The sequence below is a fragment of the Erinaceus europaeus genome, chromosome 6 (assembly GCF_950295315.1).
Source record: "Erinaceus europaeus chromosome 6, mEriEur2.1, whole genome shotgun sequence".
NCBI classification, from domain to species: Eukaryota; Metazoa; Chordata; class Mammalia; order Eulipotyphla; family Erinaceidae; genus Erinaceus; species Erinaceus europaeus.
In genome coordinates, this window is record NC_080167.1 from 6,965,689 (window position 1) to 6,984,179 (window position 18,491).

The 18,491-nt window shown below is 48.7% G+C and overlaps 1 protein-coding gene across 9 annotated transcripts in view; it reads left to right on the forward strand.

Annotated features, from left to right (window-relative positions):
- Positions 1–11,758, forward strand: part of CIT (citron rho-interacting serine/threonine kinase) — a 179,422-nt gene extending 167,664 nt beyond the window's left edge. For all 9 annotated transcript variants that reach the window (XM_060192996.1, XM_060192998.1, XM_060192999.1 and 6 more), the window contains 4 exons: positions 532–610; positions 741–920; positions 6,872–7,172; positions 9,317–11,758. In XM_060192996.1, coding sequence (XP_060048979.1) covers positions 532–610; positions 741–920; positions 6,872–7,172; positions 9,317–9,340 — 584 coding nt within the window. In that variant the 3' untranslated portion in view covers positions 9,341–11,758. The remainder of the gene's footprint in view (positions 1–531; positions 611–740; positions 921–6,871; positions 7,173–9,316) is intronic.
- The last annotated feature ends 6,733 nt before the right edge of the window (positions 11,759–18,491 follow it).

Here is an 18,491-nt window from a genome sequence, read left to right on the forward strand (position 1 = left end):
TCAGGTTTGAAAAGCACACAGTGGGTGGTCCCTGTCATATTACCCACCTTCCGGATTCTCTGTCCCCCACCCTCCCCCAGGTGGAAGAAGATAGGGTGTGTTACCCTTAATAGTGCTTACCGCAAAGTATAGACACCTAAGAGTAGACACCCTTGTCCCTCCCTTTCTGCATTTCAGTCTGTTTGGGAGCACTGGTGACATTATTCTGAACTTTGCATCAAACACCAGGTTATCTGTTTGAGGTTTTTCCCTCCGTGTCAGTAGAACTTGTTCATACGTCCCCACCTCCTTCCATGCAGAATCCTGTAGTCACACTGTGATTTATCTCACTGACCCCTGGGGTGTGTGCAGGCCTTGCTTCTCGTCTCCTGCTCCAAGCACATGGCAGTGAGCGGGTCCCAGCCTGCCCCCCTCTGCTGGCCCGTGGGTGCGTGGGGAGCAGAAAGTCCAGAGGTGGGCTCACAGGCTCAGCACTACAGCCTGGTTTTCATTTCTTTTCCCTTTCAACCCTCCCTCCTGTCGGCCATGCAGCCTACAGAGAGCCCTATCTGTTTGTGACCCACTTCAACTCACTGGAAGTCATTGAGATCCAGGCCCGCTCCTCTCTGGGGTAAGCATCACCGTCAGACTTGGCAGACACTCATCTTTTGAGTTGGCTGTTGGGTCGGGCATGGGTTTCTTCCTTTCCTGCCTCACAGGTGAAGTCACCTGCATGTAAACTCTCCTCTGCAAACCCACAGGACCCCTGCCCGAGCGTACCTGGAGATCCCCAACCCTCGCTACCTGGGCCCTGCCATCTCCTCGGGTGCCATCTACCTGGCATCCTCATACCAGGATAAATTAAGGATCATCTGCTGCAAGGGGAACCTGGTGAAAGAGTCTGGCACCGACCACCACCGGGGCCCCTCCACCTCCCGCAGGTACCTCTCCGTCTCCCTCTCCCCCTCTCCCTCCCTCTGTGCAGGGCCAAAGTGCATTACTGCAAAGCAGAAGGAACTCTTGCCAAACTGGTGGAAGGTTTCCCAACCTTCCAGGCCAAACCACTCGTTTCTTTGAGGTCTGTGGCTTTGCAGTGACAGGGTCCCTTGTAAATACCAGGTAGATAGATTCTCAGACGCCTCCTTATGAAAGGTGGGGTGAAGTGTCTGCCGGGCTTCCCCTGGCGGGGATACCCAGTGTAGAATGGATCTTGGCCTGAGCACTGATGCTGATGCTCTTGCTTCTCAGGTAGGCCTGCTGTGGGAGGTGCAGTGGTGAGTCTGGCAGATGCAGCCCCACCCACCACCCTACCGTGACATTGCCCATTGGGAAAGAGACACACAGGCCATTTCCAACAGCAGCCGAGAAGCACCAGGCTTGGGTGGGGTCACTTAAAGCATCATGGGAACTGAATTCAGTCACCATGGTGTGGGACCTGGGGTCCAGGGAGGATTTCTCGGAGCAAATGAACCCCTCCTTATGGGCCTGCTGAATGGTTCAAGTAATGCAGCAGCTCTGGGAATCAGATCCCAAGCTCTCCGAGTGTGCGCTGCTTCAGCTTGATTCTCCTGGACTAATTCTGTGAAGTCTGTATTCTTTGCTCTGCATCACAGATGATTGAACAGAGGTTTCCTTCAGTGTATTGAACCAGTGATGTATTTGTTCTCTCTCTCTCTCTCTCTCCATATATGACACCCAACCTTCCCTGTGGGTGGAGCCCTCTAGGTCCCCTGTAGTATGGAGGGCTATTTCAAATTGCCGTGCAGATAGCATCCCCACATTTTCCTTTTGAGGGTCTGGGCTGAGTTCTTTCCCCAGCCGGTACCACTGCCACTGCCACAGACATTTGCGATGTTACACCACAGCTACTGCCTGCCTTTCAGAAGCATCTGGGGCGAAGGCTGTTCTCTGAACTAAGTCCTGAGAATGATTGGCCAGAAGGTGACCATTTCTCTGGACCAGGAGAGGCATTCCTGCCCTGAGGTGCTCCCTCTAGTGGCTGAGCAGCGGTTGCTTTTTATAACCACTGCTGGTTTCAGCAGTGCCTTTCTTCATCCCAGAGGGGTGGGGGACGGGACTGGGTCAGTTAAAATGTCCCAGAGCTTGTAGCTCTCACCAAGATTCAGCTGGCTTTCTTGCACAAACACTCTCTGAAGTGTCGCAAGCCTTTGGTTAATTTCCAGAGTTCAGCAAAGTTGTTTGGTGGTTGTCGCAGTGCTCTTGCTGATCTTAGGGGGAGGCCAGGCTTTCAGAGGCCCTTACTCCACTGCGCTTCCCTCACACTCCTCACACTCGCCCAGTCCTTGACATATCTTATCTCCTAATGACCACTCCACGAATGAGAAATACGTAGCATTCCTCCCCGTGACCTTGAATTACTGAACTGCTCCCTTTTCAGTGAGTGTGGGTGGATTCCAGTCTGGTGCCATAGTCAACAACTGTGCAGATGCCGTCTTGCCCGCTTCAGAGCCTCGCTGCAGGGTACATTCCCGGAGCAGGCACTGATGGCAGCAGTCGGTGGGCATTTGTGATTTTGAGAGCTGTTACTGAAGTTTCCTTCCTGGAAGGCTGGGCGCCCATTTGTAATTCCGCCAGCAGTGTGTGGAGGTGGGAGTGGCCTTATCCTCACATGGATGAGGGCTAGGAGCCAAAGCCAGGTCAATGAATAGCTTGGAGATCTTGCTCCACAAAGAGCGTCTGAGATTACTTAACCCCAGGGGAATATTTAATTGACCTAGGATTTCCATTTTCTGGACTGATTTGACAAGCCCCAAGTGTCTGCTTTTTAGAGTGTTATATGGGCTCTTTACCCCATGTGCCAGACACAGCATCTGCGGCTGGGGAGACACAGATGAAGCAGATATTATTTCTACCCTCCAGGGGCTCAGAACTTGGTGGAGGATCCACCTCTAATATTATAAAATGCTTAGATCTTGGGAAAGAGAGTCATCAATTTGGGATTCTGAGATTACATCTGACTTAGTGGTCTCACTTTTCTCTTGCTGAAACACAAAAGTTAATCTGAAATACTGAGTCCATTGGAGGTTTTAATGTCAGGAACCTTCTGGAAAACCAGAAGTACCTAATGACCAGCAACTTTTACTTGTATGACCGAACTCCACCTCAAAGTAACTGCTCAGAAAACCACAGCCCGCCAATAAGGAAATCTACTCTCGGGCTGGGGTGGTGGCACACCTGGCTAAGTGCACATACTACCTTGCACCAGAACCCAGGCTCGAGCTCCCCAGTCCCCACCTGCATGGGGAAAGCTCCATGAGTGGTGAAGCAGGGCTGCAGAGGTATCTCTCTCTCTCTCCGTCTCTGTCTCTCTCCCTCCTCAGTTTCTATCAAATAAAAAATATTTATATAAAAAACTGCTTTCATTAAGCAGTGTCCAAGCTGTGCCTAGGACAAATCAATGTACTGTAACTGGATTCACACACACAGACACACACACCCTCTGAGTTTAGATGGCTAGTCCGCTTGTATTGGTGGCTATATGGGTACATCCCTACAAGGAGCTACTTCGTGACTGCAAATGTCTGCAGCTCCTGTGAATAAAGGGTAAGAATAGTGTGGTCCCTCCCTGCTGTTCTCCAGCACTTCTGGAAAATCAGCAATTAGTCCCAAGTTGTCTCTTGATCCGCAGTGGTCTTTTGCCCCCCTGATTTGGGCAGGTCAGAAAGTAGAAGGCAGGCCTGGCTGAGGGATTTACCACAGCACTATCATGGCCTGTTCAGCAGAGCAGGACGTGTAACTCTGCAAAAAGCATCAAATGGACATGGTCAGTCATTGGTCATGAGCGATGTGGAGGGGAGGCTGCCCACTTGGTTCAGGTGGTGGGCGTGCTTTTTCCTCCTATTAGTCGAGTTGGGGAGCTGATGACATCCCCAGTGGCCGCCCTGGGCCATCCGTCTCTCTCTGGGCAGCAAGCATCCTCATATGTGCTTTACGATCTGCCTCTGTGGGAGCAGTTCACGTTGTTTCTTCCAATACAAATACACTTAACATGAGTTCTCCAGCTTGGGATTTATTTATTTTTCATTCATCTTCCCTGTCACAGGACCACATCACTTTGAGATGAATATGAGCCTTGATGTCAAGATCAGTTAAAATCTGAATTAGGGGCTAGGTGGTGGTGCACCCTGAGAGCACGTGTGACCAAGCACAAGGACCTGGGTTCAAGTGCCTGGTCCCCACTTCCGGGGGGAGTCACTGAAGCAGGGCTGCAGGTATCTATCTTTCTTTCTCTATCTCCCCTCCCTTCTCAACTTCTCTCTGTCCTGTCCGATAACAGAAAGGGAGTGGTGGAGGCTGCTAGGAGCAGTGAATTCACTGTGCAGGTACTGAAGCTCAGGAATAACCCTAATGGAAAAAATCTGAATTATTCTGAAAACTTACTACATACATAGACATAGCGTGCATGGCTGAGGGTGTGGGGGTCCCTGGTTTCCTGAACATGTTTGTAAAAGTTCTGCATTCTGAGTTGTGTGGGTTTTTTTTTTTTTTCAGAAACAACATATATATACATATATATATATATATATATATATATATATATATATATATATATGTTCTACCATACTGTTCTCAGTCATCTGACCACTGAGAATTTTCTTGACCTTGTGACCCTCTCTATTTTTCAGGAAAGGAGGAATTGAAGATTTTCTTTTCTTTTACTTCTATTTATTTATTTTGAGAGGAGGGAGGGAGAGAGAGAGAGAGAGAGAGAACCAGAGCATCACTCTGGCACATATGATGCCAAGGATTGAACATGGGACCTCATGCTTGAGAGTCCAATGTTTTATCCACTGTACCATCTCTCAAACTGCAGATGTATTCTTTCTACAAAGACCCAGCAAGCCAGTATCTTCAGTTCTGTGGGTCATCTGGCCTCAGCGCCACTAGTGTAGAAGTTACCACCACAGGTGTGGCTATCAGCCAATAAAACTTTACTTGTAAAAGTAGGCCTCTGTCTGGATTTGGACTTCAAATTCAAGCTCCATTGTCCATCTCCCCTGCTAGTGTTGTTTTCAGTTCTAATGCTGAAAAGAAGTATAAAAGTGGTTCTGGCAAAATCAGACCAGTAATTGGGAACAAAACCAGCAGGGTGATGAAATGATAGCATCTTTCAAAGGGAGATTTGAACATGAAGGGTTAAGCGAGATCTTTGGGAAAAGCAGTGAAACCCTCAACATTTTTTGAAGAAAGGACTTTGATTTTACTGTACAAGTCCAATGCTGATGAAAAGGATGTTTTATAGCATGCGAGAATATGATGTTGGGGAGACTTTTATAGCATGCGAGAATATGATGTTGGGGAGACTTGAGCAAGACACATCAGTATGTGATTCATGGTTGGCTCATCTTTAGAATGAGCAAGTAACAGCAATGGAATTGAGATTTTTTAAAGACTATATTTATTTATTCCCTTTTGTTGCCCTTTTTATTGTTGTAGTTATTATTGTTGTTATTGCTGCTGCTGTTGTTGGATAGGACAGAGAGAAATGGAGAGAGGAGGGGAAGACAGAGGGGGGAGAGAAAGACAGACACCTTCAGACCTGCTTCACTGCCTGTGAAGCGACTCCCCTGCAGGTGGGGAGCCAGGGACTTGAACCGGGATCCTTATGCCGGTCCTTGTACTCTGTGCCACCTGCGCTTAACCTGCTGTGCTACCACCTGACTCCTGAATTGAGATCTTTTTAAAAATATTTTTATTTATTATTGGATAGAGATAGAGAAAAATTAAGGGGCAGGGAGGGAGAGAGATGGAAAGAGACAGACACCTGCAGCCCTGCTTTGCCACTCACGAGGCTTCTCCCTGCAGGTGAAGACCAGGGGCCTGAACCTGAGTCCTTGTGCGCCAGTGTGTGTGTGACCACTGCACCACTGCTTGGCCCCAACACAGTTTTTCATTAGTGGTTTACAAAATAACGGGTACAATTCCACACTATAATTTAGATTTTTTAAAATAGCTTGGATAAAATAAACTTCTTGTTCTGACTTCCACTTTCATTTCTAACACTGACTCCCAATTAATGGAGAAAAAAAAAATGACTGTTTCCAAGTGCTATTTGCTATACTGTTTGTCCTGATTTTAAATAGGTTGCCTTTCTGCAGAACAAACTGCGCCCAGATAATGAGGACCCGCATGCTTCTGCTCCTTGGGTGGGAAGGGATGCAGAGGACTACATCTCGGTTCTCTCTGTATTTCTGGACCTTGCTCCTTCAGCAAGGCGTCTAGGGGTCATGTCTGTCAAAATAGCCTTGGAAATATCCAGGCCAGGAGTGGGCGGGGGTTGACTGCACAACGTCCCCAATGTTTTCAGTTGTTTGTGGAGAGGGACATTATCTGGAGCCAGCTCTCCTGTTCTTGTCTGTCTTGCTCACTGATCCTTCTACCCTTGGCATCAGCATCAGCTGCCATAGTAATTCGCAGAAAGGCAGGCAGGAGGTGACCGAGATCCAGCCCCCAAGAAGGGGCCAGAGACGGCAGTTGAGTGCGTCCTCATGAGGGCTCCCGACACCCGAGCTCCCGTGCATTGAGGACCCCCAGTGAGACTTGACCCCCAAATGAAGGCTCCCTCCCTGCCTCCTGGGCTCTGGAATCGGCTCTATTTTCTTACCTGAACAGGGGCCATGCATGTTCCCTCTTCACAGAGCAGCTGCAGTGATCTCTAGAATTACTGTCCCAGTAGAGTTCAGCATAGGGCCGCCTCAAGCCTTCTTAGTGCCTTTGCTAGCTTCTCTGTTTTCACTCTCCAAGAACTCCAGGGTTTCAGGGGATCTCTTTCCAATAACCACTGGTGAGACTGGGACAGGGGTGCCTTAGCAAGACCCTGCCTGCACTGGGTTCGCTACGTCTCAGCACCAGCCCATCTTGTCACCTGCAGCCCCAACAAGCGTGGCCCTCCCACGTACAACGAGCACATCACCAAGCGTGTGGCCTCCAGCCCAGCGCCCCCTGAAGGCCCCAGCCACCCGCGAGAGCCAAGCACACCCCACCGCTACCGAGAGGGGCGGACGGAGCTGCGGAGGGACAAGTCTCCTGGCCGCCCCCTGGAGCGGGAGAAGTCCCCCGGCCGGGTGCTGAGCACGCGCAGGGAGCGCTCCCCCGGGAGGCTGTTTGAGGACAGCAGCAGGGGCCGGCTGCCCGCGGGAGCCGTCAGGACCCCCCTGTCCCAGGTCAATAAGGTAAGGCACCACGGGCGGGGGGAAGCTCTGGTCCCCACAGGATCACCTTTGTCGAAAGGAGCTCAGATCACGCGAGTCAGATAAGGAGTTTAGGGAGGAAGGTGCTCTACTGGAGAAGAGACAGATGGTGTGCTTGTCATCTCAGAGCTTGATAGCTGAGACAGACCACCCCCTTTCCTGGGGGTGACACCAGTCTCTAGAAGTAGTCCTTGCAGGGGCGGGGAGAGAGTTCACCCAGCAGGGCTTTTCTGTGCATGAGGCCCTGGGTCTGAGCCCCGGCACCACAGTGAAGCACCATGGCTGGTGCGTGGAGCCGTGCTGTGGTGTTCTTCTCTCTCTCCTTTTCCTCCTCCTGGAAGTAGGAAAACGAGGAGGTTGGCCTATGGAGGGCTGTTTAATCATGGTGTGGCACACAGGCAAACCCTGCTTCTGAATTAAAAATCGAGGGGCAGGCGAGCTAGCGTGCCTGAGAGGGTGCCTGCTCTGACATGTACAAGACCCAGGTTCGAGCCCCCAGGACATTGCATGGGAGCACTGCAGCCCTGGGGGAAGCTTTGGTGCTGTGGTGTCCGTTTCTCCCTTTTTCTTTCTGAAAAAGTCAGCTCCAACAACAACCAAAGATACTCAACACATACAGTCAATATGTACAGCGGCCTTGTAGTGGCGCACCTGGTTAAATGCATGCATTACAGTGCTCAGGGACCCGGGTTCAAGACCCCATTCCCCACCTGCAGGGGGCAAGCTTCATGAATGGTGAAGCAGTGCTGCAGGTTTCTCTCTATCTCTCCCTATTTTCCCCATCCCAATTTCTTTTTCCCCCCTCCCTCCCTCCTTCCCTCTCCATCCCAGTTTCTATCCAAAATAAAGACATTTCTAAAAGTCAGTATGTACATGCGTTTCCCCCTTTTAAATACAATGCTACACTGTACAAAATGACCTACACCTTACTTTTTTTCTAAGCAAATGTATAGACACAGGTCTATCCAGAATTGGTCTAGAAGTTTACGCAGAAACTGGAAAAACTGTCTTCCGGGAAAACTGAACCTTTGGAACTTTATTATTTTTTTAATTATTATTTATTATTGGATAGAAACAGAGAGAAATTGAGAGGAGGAGGGGAGATAGAGACAGAGAGACACCTGCAGTTCTGCTTCACCACTCGTGAAGCTTTCCCCCTGCAGGTGGGGGCCGGGGGCTTGAACCCAGGTCCTTGCACATTGCAGTGTGTACACTTAACTAGGTGTGCCACCTCCTGGCCCCTGAACCTTTGGAAGTTTAAAAATCATGTGCAGGGCCAGCAAAATAGCTCTACATAAGGGCCAGATGGGGATGCACTTTTGAGCGCACACGTTACAGGGCACGGGGACTCAGGTTCAAGCCCACGCCCCCCACTTGTAGTCAACAAGCTTCAAAGGTGGTATAGCAATGCTGCGGGTCTCTCTCTCTCTCTCTCTCTCTCTCTCCCCCTCTCTCCTCCTTCCCTCTTAATTTCAATCACTATCTCAAATACATAAATTAAAAGAAATGGCTCACGTGGATGACATGCTTCTTTGCCATGTGCACACCCACGCCGAGGCCCAGCCCCCACTGCATTGAAGGAGCCTTTGGTGCTGTGATCTTTTGCTTTGTCTCTGCCTTTGAAAAAAGGGGGAAAAAATCACGTGTAGCCCTTCTCTGTGTCATTTTAGGTTAGCGATTCAGGAGATGGAGAGGTGGATGAAAGACAGGAGGCTCCCTTGCCCAGCCGGGAGGGGTACAGGGCTCAGAACTGGGTGACCAGCTCTAAGGATTCTCTTGGGACAGTAGAGCCCCCTTTCTGTAACCCACATGCTCTTCACGCCATCTGCATTTCACCTTTGGCATCCATGCCAGAAAATGGGCAGTGGAGAAAAAAAATCATCTTAGCACATTCTCCCCTCTGGATTACTGATAAAACTCAGTGTGCAATGATAGGAACATTGCCTTGCTCTGTGAGCTTGCAGTGAATTTCATCCTCTGATGGACCCCAAGCTGCAAAGGCTGGCTCTGCCAGCTGGGGTTGCCCTTCGGCCCAGGTGTGAGGCCACTTCCTGTTTCCATGATGCCAGCCACTGCAGGAACTTCCTGTCCTTCACCTAAACCCCTCCTCCTTGCTTTGCTCCTAGGTCTGGGACCAGTCTTCGGTATAAGTCTTAGCCAGAGAAACCAACTCCTCATCCTAACCTGCAGGAAAACACCAAGCCCACTACGGAAGGCTGCCGAAGGGGACTGCAGCGCCCATCTGCTCTGCCGCCCCAGGCACAACAGGCCCTAGGCCTAGCTCAGCACGCCCTCCTCCCCCCCAGCATCCAGGAGGTGCAGGGGCCTGAGGTTCCCTGGAGCCCTCCTGCAGTCATCCACTTTGCACTTTGCTACTCTTTCTGAGCATTCATAAACTTTCGTACCTAGCTCCGGCCTGCACCGGTTCATCAGAGGACGTGGCTAGAATCCTAATCCATCCTGACTCTTAAGATCCTAGGGTCGGTTGGTTCTATCATTTTTGTTTCTTGACCTTTTTTGTTTTGTTGTGTTATTGTTATTTTTAAAAGACAACAGAAATCTTAATAGATTGGAATAGCTCTGTACTTCCCGTTGCAGTCATTCTTAGCTGGATTCCACCATCAGGCCTCCACTTGTGGGATGTATTTTAGAAGAGTCCCCGCCAGTTGGCTCCCCCACGCTCACGCAGTCTCCCTCCAGCCCCAGCCAGCCCTCCTGGATGGCCCTGTCTTAGTCAGGGTGATGGCTCCGCAAAATGTTTACCGTTCCCATTGCCTTCTGATGGCCTTGACGACTTCCCCTTCTAGCATCTGAGAATGTATGGAGGTCACCAGGCCTCAGCTGGGAGGCAGTGACTGGGGGCCTCAAGGAGCTTTCCCTCCCTGCCCCTCAGCGTCATGTCCTCAGTCTGTCCCTACTTCCTGAGTAGCTTTGGCCAAGGAAGCATGCACTAGACTTGCGCTGAGCCCGGCGTGAATGGGTCTCTGCGTCTGGGCGGGGACCAGGGGCACTGTCCACCTGCTATGGAGGGTGGCACCTTTTGCCTCCACCCCAGGCAGGAAGAGACCTGACTGGGCATTTGCATGGCGGTTCACTGCATGTGCTGCCCCCCCCCCCCACCTGGCCAGCCGCCCACCTCGGGCCGCTCTGCCAATGTACTAGCGCCTCATCACAGCCCCCGCCCCATCAAGATGCTCTCGCAGACCCAGGGCCACCACATGCTGCAGTCTATAGCACTGAACAAACCAACCAACCCAAACGCTCAAGCCTTACGACCAGAGAAGGATTTCAGCAGACCGCCACCTCACTTTCCACGCTTCCCTGCCAGTTCCCTGGCGGATGACTCTGTGTTCAAAAAATCCAGCACGGTTCGACCCCACCGAAACTGTGACTTTCCCAAAAGAGCCTTTCCCTAGGGCTAGACTAAGACCAGGAAGTCTGAGACTAGTAGCCGCAGCTCAACCTTCCCAGCCCCACCAGGGTTGGGGAGTCGTCCCTCGGTGCAGTGCGGCTCTCACCATCTCTTTCTCCCCCTTGATCCAAGTGCAAAATTCCTGGCAGCCGGTAAAGATCCCACCTAGAGGCTTTGCAGTTGGCAAGCTAACTAGCGGCCTTACTTCTTGCCTTTAATCTCCCACAAGGCATCTCTTGCTTCAGATTCTCCACAGCTCTTAGGCACGCCTCCAACAACCAAGGCAAATCCTAGGTAGGCGGAAAGGTAGACCTGTTTCCACCACAGTGGGTGAACTTGACCATGTGTTGACCCCATGTGTCTACAGTTCCTAGCACTTTCCAGACTGCAACCTGGCCCAGAGCCCAACTCCTTCCTTGCTCGTCTGTTAACCTAAGTGCTTTCTTGTTTGAAGCGCCCATGAACTCCATGTCATCCCTCCACCCTTTGGCAAGTGTCCCGCTGTTGTGTTTTTATGTGTTGCTTAGTCTTTGGGGTCCTACTGCATCCCTCCCCTCCCCCAGGGCAGATCTGATTGAATGTCTGCTGAAGTGTTTGTCTCTTGGTCTACAAGTATTTGGAAAGATCGCTGGTGATTGAAAGGTCTTTCAGTCTTGACATTTTATTTAAGCCCTCTGCCAGAAACTTCTTGAGCCCTGACAGTGTATATTGTGTGTCTCATCTGTGAAACGCTTCTGCTCTAGAGCTAGCTCAAAAAAAAAAAAAAAGACTGTACATATTTACAAGAAACTTTATATTCGTAAAAAAAAAAAAAAAAGGAAATTGAATTGGTTTCTACTTTTTTATTGTAAAAGGTGCATTTTTCAACACTTACTTTTGGTTTCAACGGCAGTAGTCGTGGGCGGCCATCGTCCTGGGGGGGGGGGGGGCGCCTGTGACCACCTTGACGCCAGCAGGAAAGACCGACCGGACCGCGAAATTACAGTCAAAAGCTTATGAGCATAACTTCAACTCTAGGCCTCCAGAAGTACAGGCTTTCTCTTCATTGCCTTTTTATTCAGAACGAGGAAGAGAACCCAGGGAACAATTCAAGATTCACCTGGAGAGGAATGAACTCTTGTTGAAAGATAGTGAAATAAAGCAAGGATCTAAAATACTGGCTCTGGTGCAATGGCCTCTTCTTTTCTTGAGCCCACAGAGACTCCTTCCTAAGTGTGATCTGTGTCCACATAGGCTGGCCACAGCGGTGTAGAATCTATTTCCCTTTGCCTGAGGGATGGGGGGAGGGTGGGGGTTCCCTCTCCCTGCTTTCCTGTGGTGCAGGGAGTGGGAGGGAGGGCTATGACACAGTGGTTGCAGCCTGCTACTCTCCTGGGATCCAGAGATTGGTGACTCTTCTCCCAAAGCTGAGCACTGTTGATTGCTTAGTCATACAGCCCCGTGTGCCATGCTGTGGCTATTCAGGTCACCTTGTAGGTCTGCAGAACTGGGAAGCTCCTTAAGCAAATAGATCATTTTGAAAGAATGACATGAGAATGTATTTTACATGAGAATTACATAAGAATGCAACTGACTGGGAAAACATGTTACCTTAAAAATCTATAATGAGGGGGCAAGGCGGAAGCGCAGTGGGTTAAGTGCACATGGCATGAGGCGCAAGGACCGGCACAAGGATCCTGGTTTGAGCGCCGGCTCCCCACCTGCAAGGGGTTCACTTCACAAGCGGTGAAGCAGGTCTGCAGGTGTCTTTCTCTCCCCATCTCTGTCTCCCCTTCCTCCATTTCTCTCTGTCCTATCCAACAGCAATGAGAGCAATAACAGTAATAACGATAAATAACCAGGACAACAAAAGGGAAAAAGTAGCCTCCAGGAGCAGTGGATTTGTAGTGCAGGCACCAAGTTCCAGCAATAACCTGAGGCAAAAAAAAAAAAAAATCCATAATGAGAAGGCCAGGGAGGTGGGGTGGGGGTTTCATAATGTAGATTTCCCTGGAGGGAAGAGTTCAGCTCAAATTTAAAATGTAAATACTTCTATTTTAAACAAGATGACCTCTTAATACTTATTTAAATTATCGATTTTGGTTGGTGACAGAAATTGAGAGGGAAGGGAGAGATAGAAAGGGTGAGAGTGGGGCCAGGTGGTGGAGTACCTGGTTGAGTGCTGGCACCTGGGTTTGAGCCCCTGATCCCCACATGTAGGGGGAAAGCTTTGCAAGTGGTGAAGCAGCGATGCAGGTGTGTAACACTCCCTTCCCTCTTGATTTCTGGCTGTCTTTATCCAATAAATAGACAAAACAGACACCTGCAGCCCTGCTTCACTGCTCATGAAGCTTCAACTCTGCAGGTGGGGTCAGGGCTTGAACCCAGGTTCTTGTGCATAGTAATGTGTGTGCTCAGCTAGGTGAGGCACTGTCTGGCCCCTTTCAATATTTTATTCATTTTTAAAGTTTTTTTGTTATATTTTTTTATTTATTGGATAGAGAAAGCCAGAAATTGAGGGGGGGTGACAGAAAGACACCTGCAGCCCTGCTTCACCACTTGTGAAGCTTCCTCCCTGCAACTGGGGGTTGGGGCTCAAACCCGGGTCCTTGTGCACTGTGACATGTGCGCCCAACCAGATGCGCCACCACCTGGCCCCATTTTATTCATTTTTTAAAATTTTAACATTTATTTATTTTCTTTTGTTGCCCTTGTTTTTTATTGTTGTAGTTATTATTGTTGTTATTGATGTTGTTGTTGGATAAGACAGAGAGAAATGGAGAGAGGAGGGGAAGACAGGGGGAGAGAAAGACAGACACCTGCAGACCTGCTTCACCGCCTGTGAAGCGACTCCCCTGCAGGTGGGGAGTCGGGGGCTTGAACCGGGATCCTTATGGTGGTCCTTGCGATTTGCACCACGTGCACTTAACCCGCTGTGCTACTGCCCTATTCCCATATTTTATTCATTTTAATGAAGGAGAGATACAGAGAAGAACTAGACCATTGCTCAGCCCTGGCATATGGTAATGCTGGGGATTGAACTTGAGATCTTTGGTGCTTTGGGCATGAAAGACTTTTTAGTGTTAAGCTATCTCCCCAGTTAAGATGAACTTTCATAGTTTTCAAGGTCAGGTGTTTTTGTTTGACCTTATGAATTTTTTTTTAGATAGATAGTAGGAACTTTGATCCACAAAGACATGAGTTTTAGGCAATGGCGATTCTCTCATGGTCCCGATTGCTTTTATTATTATTTATTTATTTATTGAATAGAGACAGCCAGAAATCAAGAGGGTAGGGAGAAATAGAGAGGGAGATACCTGCAGCACTGCTTCACCATTCACAAAACTTTCTCCCTGAAGGTAGGGACCAGAGGCTTGAACCTGGGCCCTTGTGCACTGTAACATGTGCACTCAACCAGGTGCACCAACCAGTCCCCAACTGCTTTTAGACTTTGATTTTCCAGTGAAGTAATCTGACAGAAATTGTAGGCTCATGTCTGACATAGCTGGTGGTGGGAACTACATTTGCCTGTTCTTTCCTATTTTACTGTTTGGGAAAAAAAAAAAACTGGTAAAGATGGTAACTGTAGGAATCAAAGTATTTCAGAAAAGAAAAAAGGAAAATGTTGAAGCCTTGCTTTCCTTATGATACCTGGAAACAGTCCACAGAGTACTTCAGAAGCACAAGTAAACATAGTTAGGCTGTAAAAATAAAATGCCAGAAAGGCTCTTTGGGCCCTCAGGAGAGATTCCAAAGAAACAACCAACAAATTACTCAGCAACATTATAAGACGAGGACAATTTTCCATACTGCCACTCCTGCCTAGCTTCTTAAGCATCAGGTTAAACATCACGTGTCTCTTTTACAACTGAATTTCCATGAGACGGAAAAATACTGGTTGCTTTGGAGATTTCATAGCCATCAAGCTTTAGAATTTAGGCCTTTAAAAAAAAGAGATGCTATGGTCCAGGCGGTGGCGCAGTGGATAAAATATCCACCGGGCTCTCAGACATGACGTCCTGAGTTCAATCCCCAGTAGCACATGTGCCAGAGTGATGACTGATTCTTTCTCTCTCCTATGTTTCTCATAAATAAATAAATAAAACCTTTAAAAAAAAAAGATGGTTGGGGGTCGGGTGGTAGCGCACTAGGTTAAGTACTCATAGTGTGAAGTGCAAGGATCCCAGTTCGAGCCCCCAGGCTCCTCATCTGCAGGGGGGACCACTTTGCAAGCAGTGAAGCAGGCCTGCAGGTGTCTGTCTTTCTCTCCTCTCAATTTCTCTCTGCCCTGTCCAACAACAACAATAACAGCAGCAACAATGGGAAAAATGGCCAATAGGAGCAGTGGATTCATAGTGTAGGTACCAAGCCTCAGCAATAACTCTGGAGAAAAAAAAAAAAAAAAAGGAGATACTTAATTATGCAAAAGAGACTCATTCCTGAGGCCAAAGTCCCAGGTTCAGTTCCTCCACACCACCATAAGCCAGAGCTGAACAGCGCTCTGGCAATAAAAAAAAAAAAAAAAAAAAAAAAAGATGCTTTGCTTAGCAGAACTGAACAGGAATGGGACTTACTGAGTATGACTTGCTTTAGAAAAACATGCAAGTTGAAGTAAATGAGCATTATTAGCTAGGCTTCTTCATTTTTTCTCAATAGTTCACTTGATTGGCTTGTTTTATGGTTCCATGACAGGGGAGACCTTGCCCCCTCTTCCCTAAGGACATCCATCCGATAATGTTGGCATTTTTGGTTGTTGCAACCTGGGGAGTTACTACTGACTCTTAGGGGGTAGAGACCTAGGGTAGAAAGCAATCCCACAATGCACAAGACAATGCACAAGCAATCCCACAATGCAAAGCAATGCCAGCAATCCCACAATGCACAAGACACCCCCTCCCCACTCTTGCCCCACCCTGAATCGCCCAGCCCAAGGTATCTGGGAAATTGAGAAACCTTGACCCGCTTAAGCTTTCTCAGCAGTTTGAAGGTTGCCTGTGATGACTAAAAGCAGGAAGACTGTGGCTCCAGGCACACTTGTGTTTATATTAGAGAAATATTTCATCACCTGTATAGTCGAGGGCCTAACCAAACTGGGGAGGGTGGGGGGAGTGAGCCCTTGGCTTCCCCGGAGCCTGTCAATGATTAATGGAAGTGACCCAAAGAGGTTGTCAGAGGCAGAAGAAAGAACACTGAAAGCCACGTTTACTGTTGCACACAGCTCCAGCTCTTTCAGAAAACCACCAACAGGAAAGAGCAAGTTGACCCAGGGTGCATGCCACTGGAGCTGCCTCATGCGAGCTACACTGGAGCAGAATTTTCCAGAGAAATGGGTGAATTCACTTGGTGGGAGTGGAAATGGTGGCTCATCCAGGCAAAGGCCCGTTTTTTAGTTGTATTTAACACAAAAAAAAGATGAGCTAGCCCTTCTGGGAGAGCCCGGTGCTTTGCCCCAAGGACTGGGCGTTTGCTGCTCCAGCTTCTGGACCCTTCCTTCCTTGGGTCTGCTCACAACAGTGACTCTTAGGAAGCCCCTGTGGGCAATTCTGCAATTAGTGGGGATGCGTTGAGCTCTCAAGGAAATGCATGTATAATAAAAATTTTGTATTATAGCTCAAAAGCAACCAAAAAACGAGATCTGAGGCCACATGGAGGGCAGGGAGTTACATTTATTTTACGTTCACGAGTTATAGGCTGATTCCGACCAGACCTGCACACCCTTGACCCACAGCACCCAGCTTTTCTGTTTCAAACTGTGCGCAGCACAAGCTGATTGTTTCGAGTCCATCAAGGTGCTGGCAATAAAGGTGAAAGCAGGTTGGCTGCCATCAGAGCCCACCACTCTGGATACTGGAAGGTGGAAGTGGGGGCCATATAGAGTTTTCATTTCACACGTATGTTGCTAACTTCCAAATTTCCCCTGGCAGACAATTAGAATTGGCATTCCAGGGCAGAAGCCCCCCGTTTCTTTTTTATTTTATTATATTTAAAAATTTTATTTATTTCCCTTTTGTTGCCCTTGTTTTTATTATTGTTGTAGTTATTGTTGATGTTGTTGTTGGATAGGACAGAGAGAAATGGAGAGGGGAGGAGGAAAACAGAGACGGGAGAGAAAGACAGACACCTGCAGACCTGCTTCACCGCCTGTGAAGTGACTCCCCTGCAGGTGGGGAGCCGGGGGCTCGAACTAGGATCCTTACGCCGGTCCTTGTGCTTTGCACTACGTGTGCTTAACCTGCTGCACTACAGCCCAACTCCCAACCCCCAGTTTCTTTCTCCACCGATGTCCTGATGGAGAGAAGGGGCTAAGGAGGGACTCCACAGACGCTGTTTGGAGACTGACTGGTTGTGAGCATGGGCGGAGGCTCAGGTGTTGGGATGCTGGAGCGCGGGAGCGCGTGTTTGGAAATGAAATGTTGCCCATCCAGAAGTAACCGAGTCAAATGAACATTCTGCTTTTCTCTACATGGTTTAGTCTCTGGCCTCAGATGTGGATGGCACTGCTTATGATGCTCTGGTTTCTACTCTGTGACACTGGAGTCTTGGAGAATTCCCAACCGGGCATATTAAGATGCTGCCACATTCTTTCTCTGGTGCCTTGATTTCCCGTCTGTGGCCTAATCCAATTTTTGTTGCAAAGGCTTTATAGCTCCCAATGAGAAATGAAAAGGTTTGTGGTCTGGGAGGTGGCGCAGTGGATAAAGCATCGGACTCTCAAGCCTGAGGTCCTGAGTTCAATCCCCGGTAGCACATGCGCCAGAGTGATGTCTGGCTCTTCCTCTCTCCTCCTATGTTTCTCATTAATAAATAAAATCTTTAAAAAGAAAGAAAGAAGAGGTCCCAGGGGTCTTTTCTGGGAAGGAAGTCAGGCTGAGAAGCTTGTGGTCTGCTCAAGGTCTCACAGGAAGTTGGTGCCTGAGCTAGAGGAGATCCCTGAGAGGGGGCAGTGCAGGGAGTGGCTGACTCCCATGTGAGGTCTGGTCGAAACTAGTCTCATCATTACTGACTTCCCTCATGCTTGTATCCTAGGAAAGGACGTGGTGTCAGAAGCTGGGGAGGCACTTCGGTGAGGGTGTGGAACTTGCTTACCTTAGGCTCTAGATTTGGTTCTTGGCACTGCATTTGCCAGGGCAGAGTGGTGGTGGACCTTTCTCTCATAAGATAAATCCTCCTAATAACTAAAAACCATGGAGCCAGAGGGAAGGAAATAGCCTTGCCTGGGCCTTTCAATATTTAGTTTCAGTATTTTGAAATACATTTCTGTTTATTCTGCAATAGTGTTTCACAGCTTAGTAATTAAAAGGCTTTCACTGGGTCGGGCAATAGCGCAGCGAGTTAAGCACACATGGTGTGAAGCGCAAGGAACTGGCTTAAGCATCCCAGTTCGAGCCCCTGGCTCCTGACCTGCCGGGGGAGGGGGGGGATCATTTCACAAGCGGTGAAACAGGTCTGTAGGTATCTATTTTTCTCTCCCAGTCTTCCCCTCATTTCTCTTTGCCCTATCCAACAATGACATCAATAACAATAATAATAACCACAACAACAATAAAACAAGGGCAACAAAAGGGAAACAAAATAGCCTTCAGGAGCAATGGATTTGTAGTGTAAGGCGCCAAGCCCCAGCAATAACCCTGAAGGCAAAAAAAAAAAAAAAAACCGAAAGCTTTCACTTGTCTCCCTAAATTTATGACTAAATCCTGGAGGGAAAAAAAGGTATCTTAATTCAAAAGTAACTTGAGTTAAACATTAACTAACCCATAATGGGAATTCTAACAGAGAATTAACTCCCTGGGTTAGAGACCTTAAGTCTGTGTGTGGCTTTGCCTGTGACTTGGACAAAGCATGGTCTCCTTGCGTCTGTAATGGGATCCCGGTTACCTTTAGCTCTTTCACTTGGCACTTGTTAACCACAG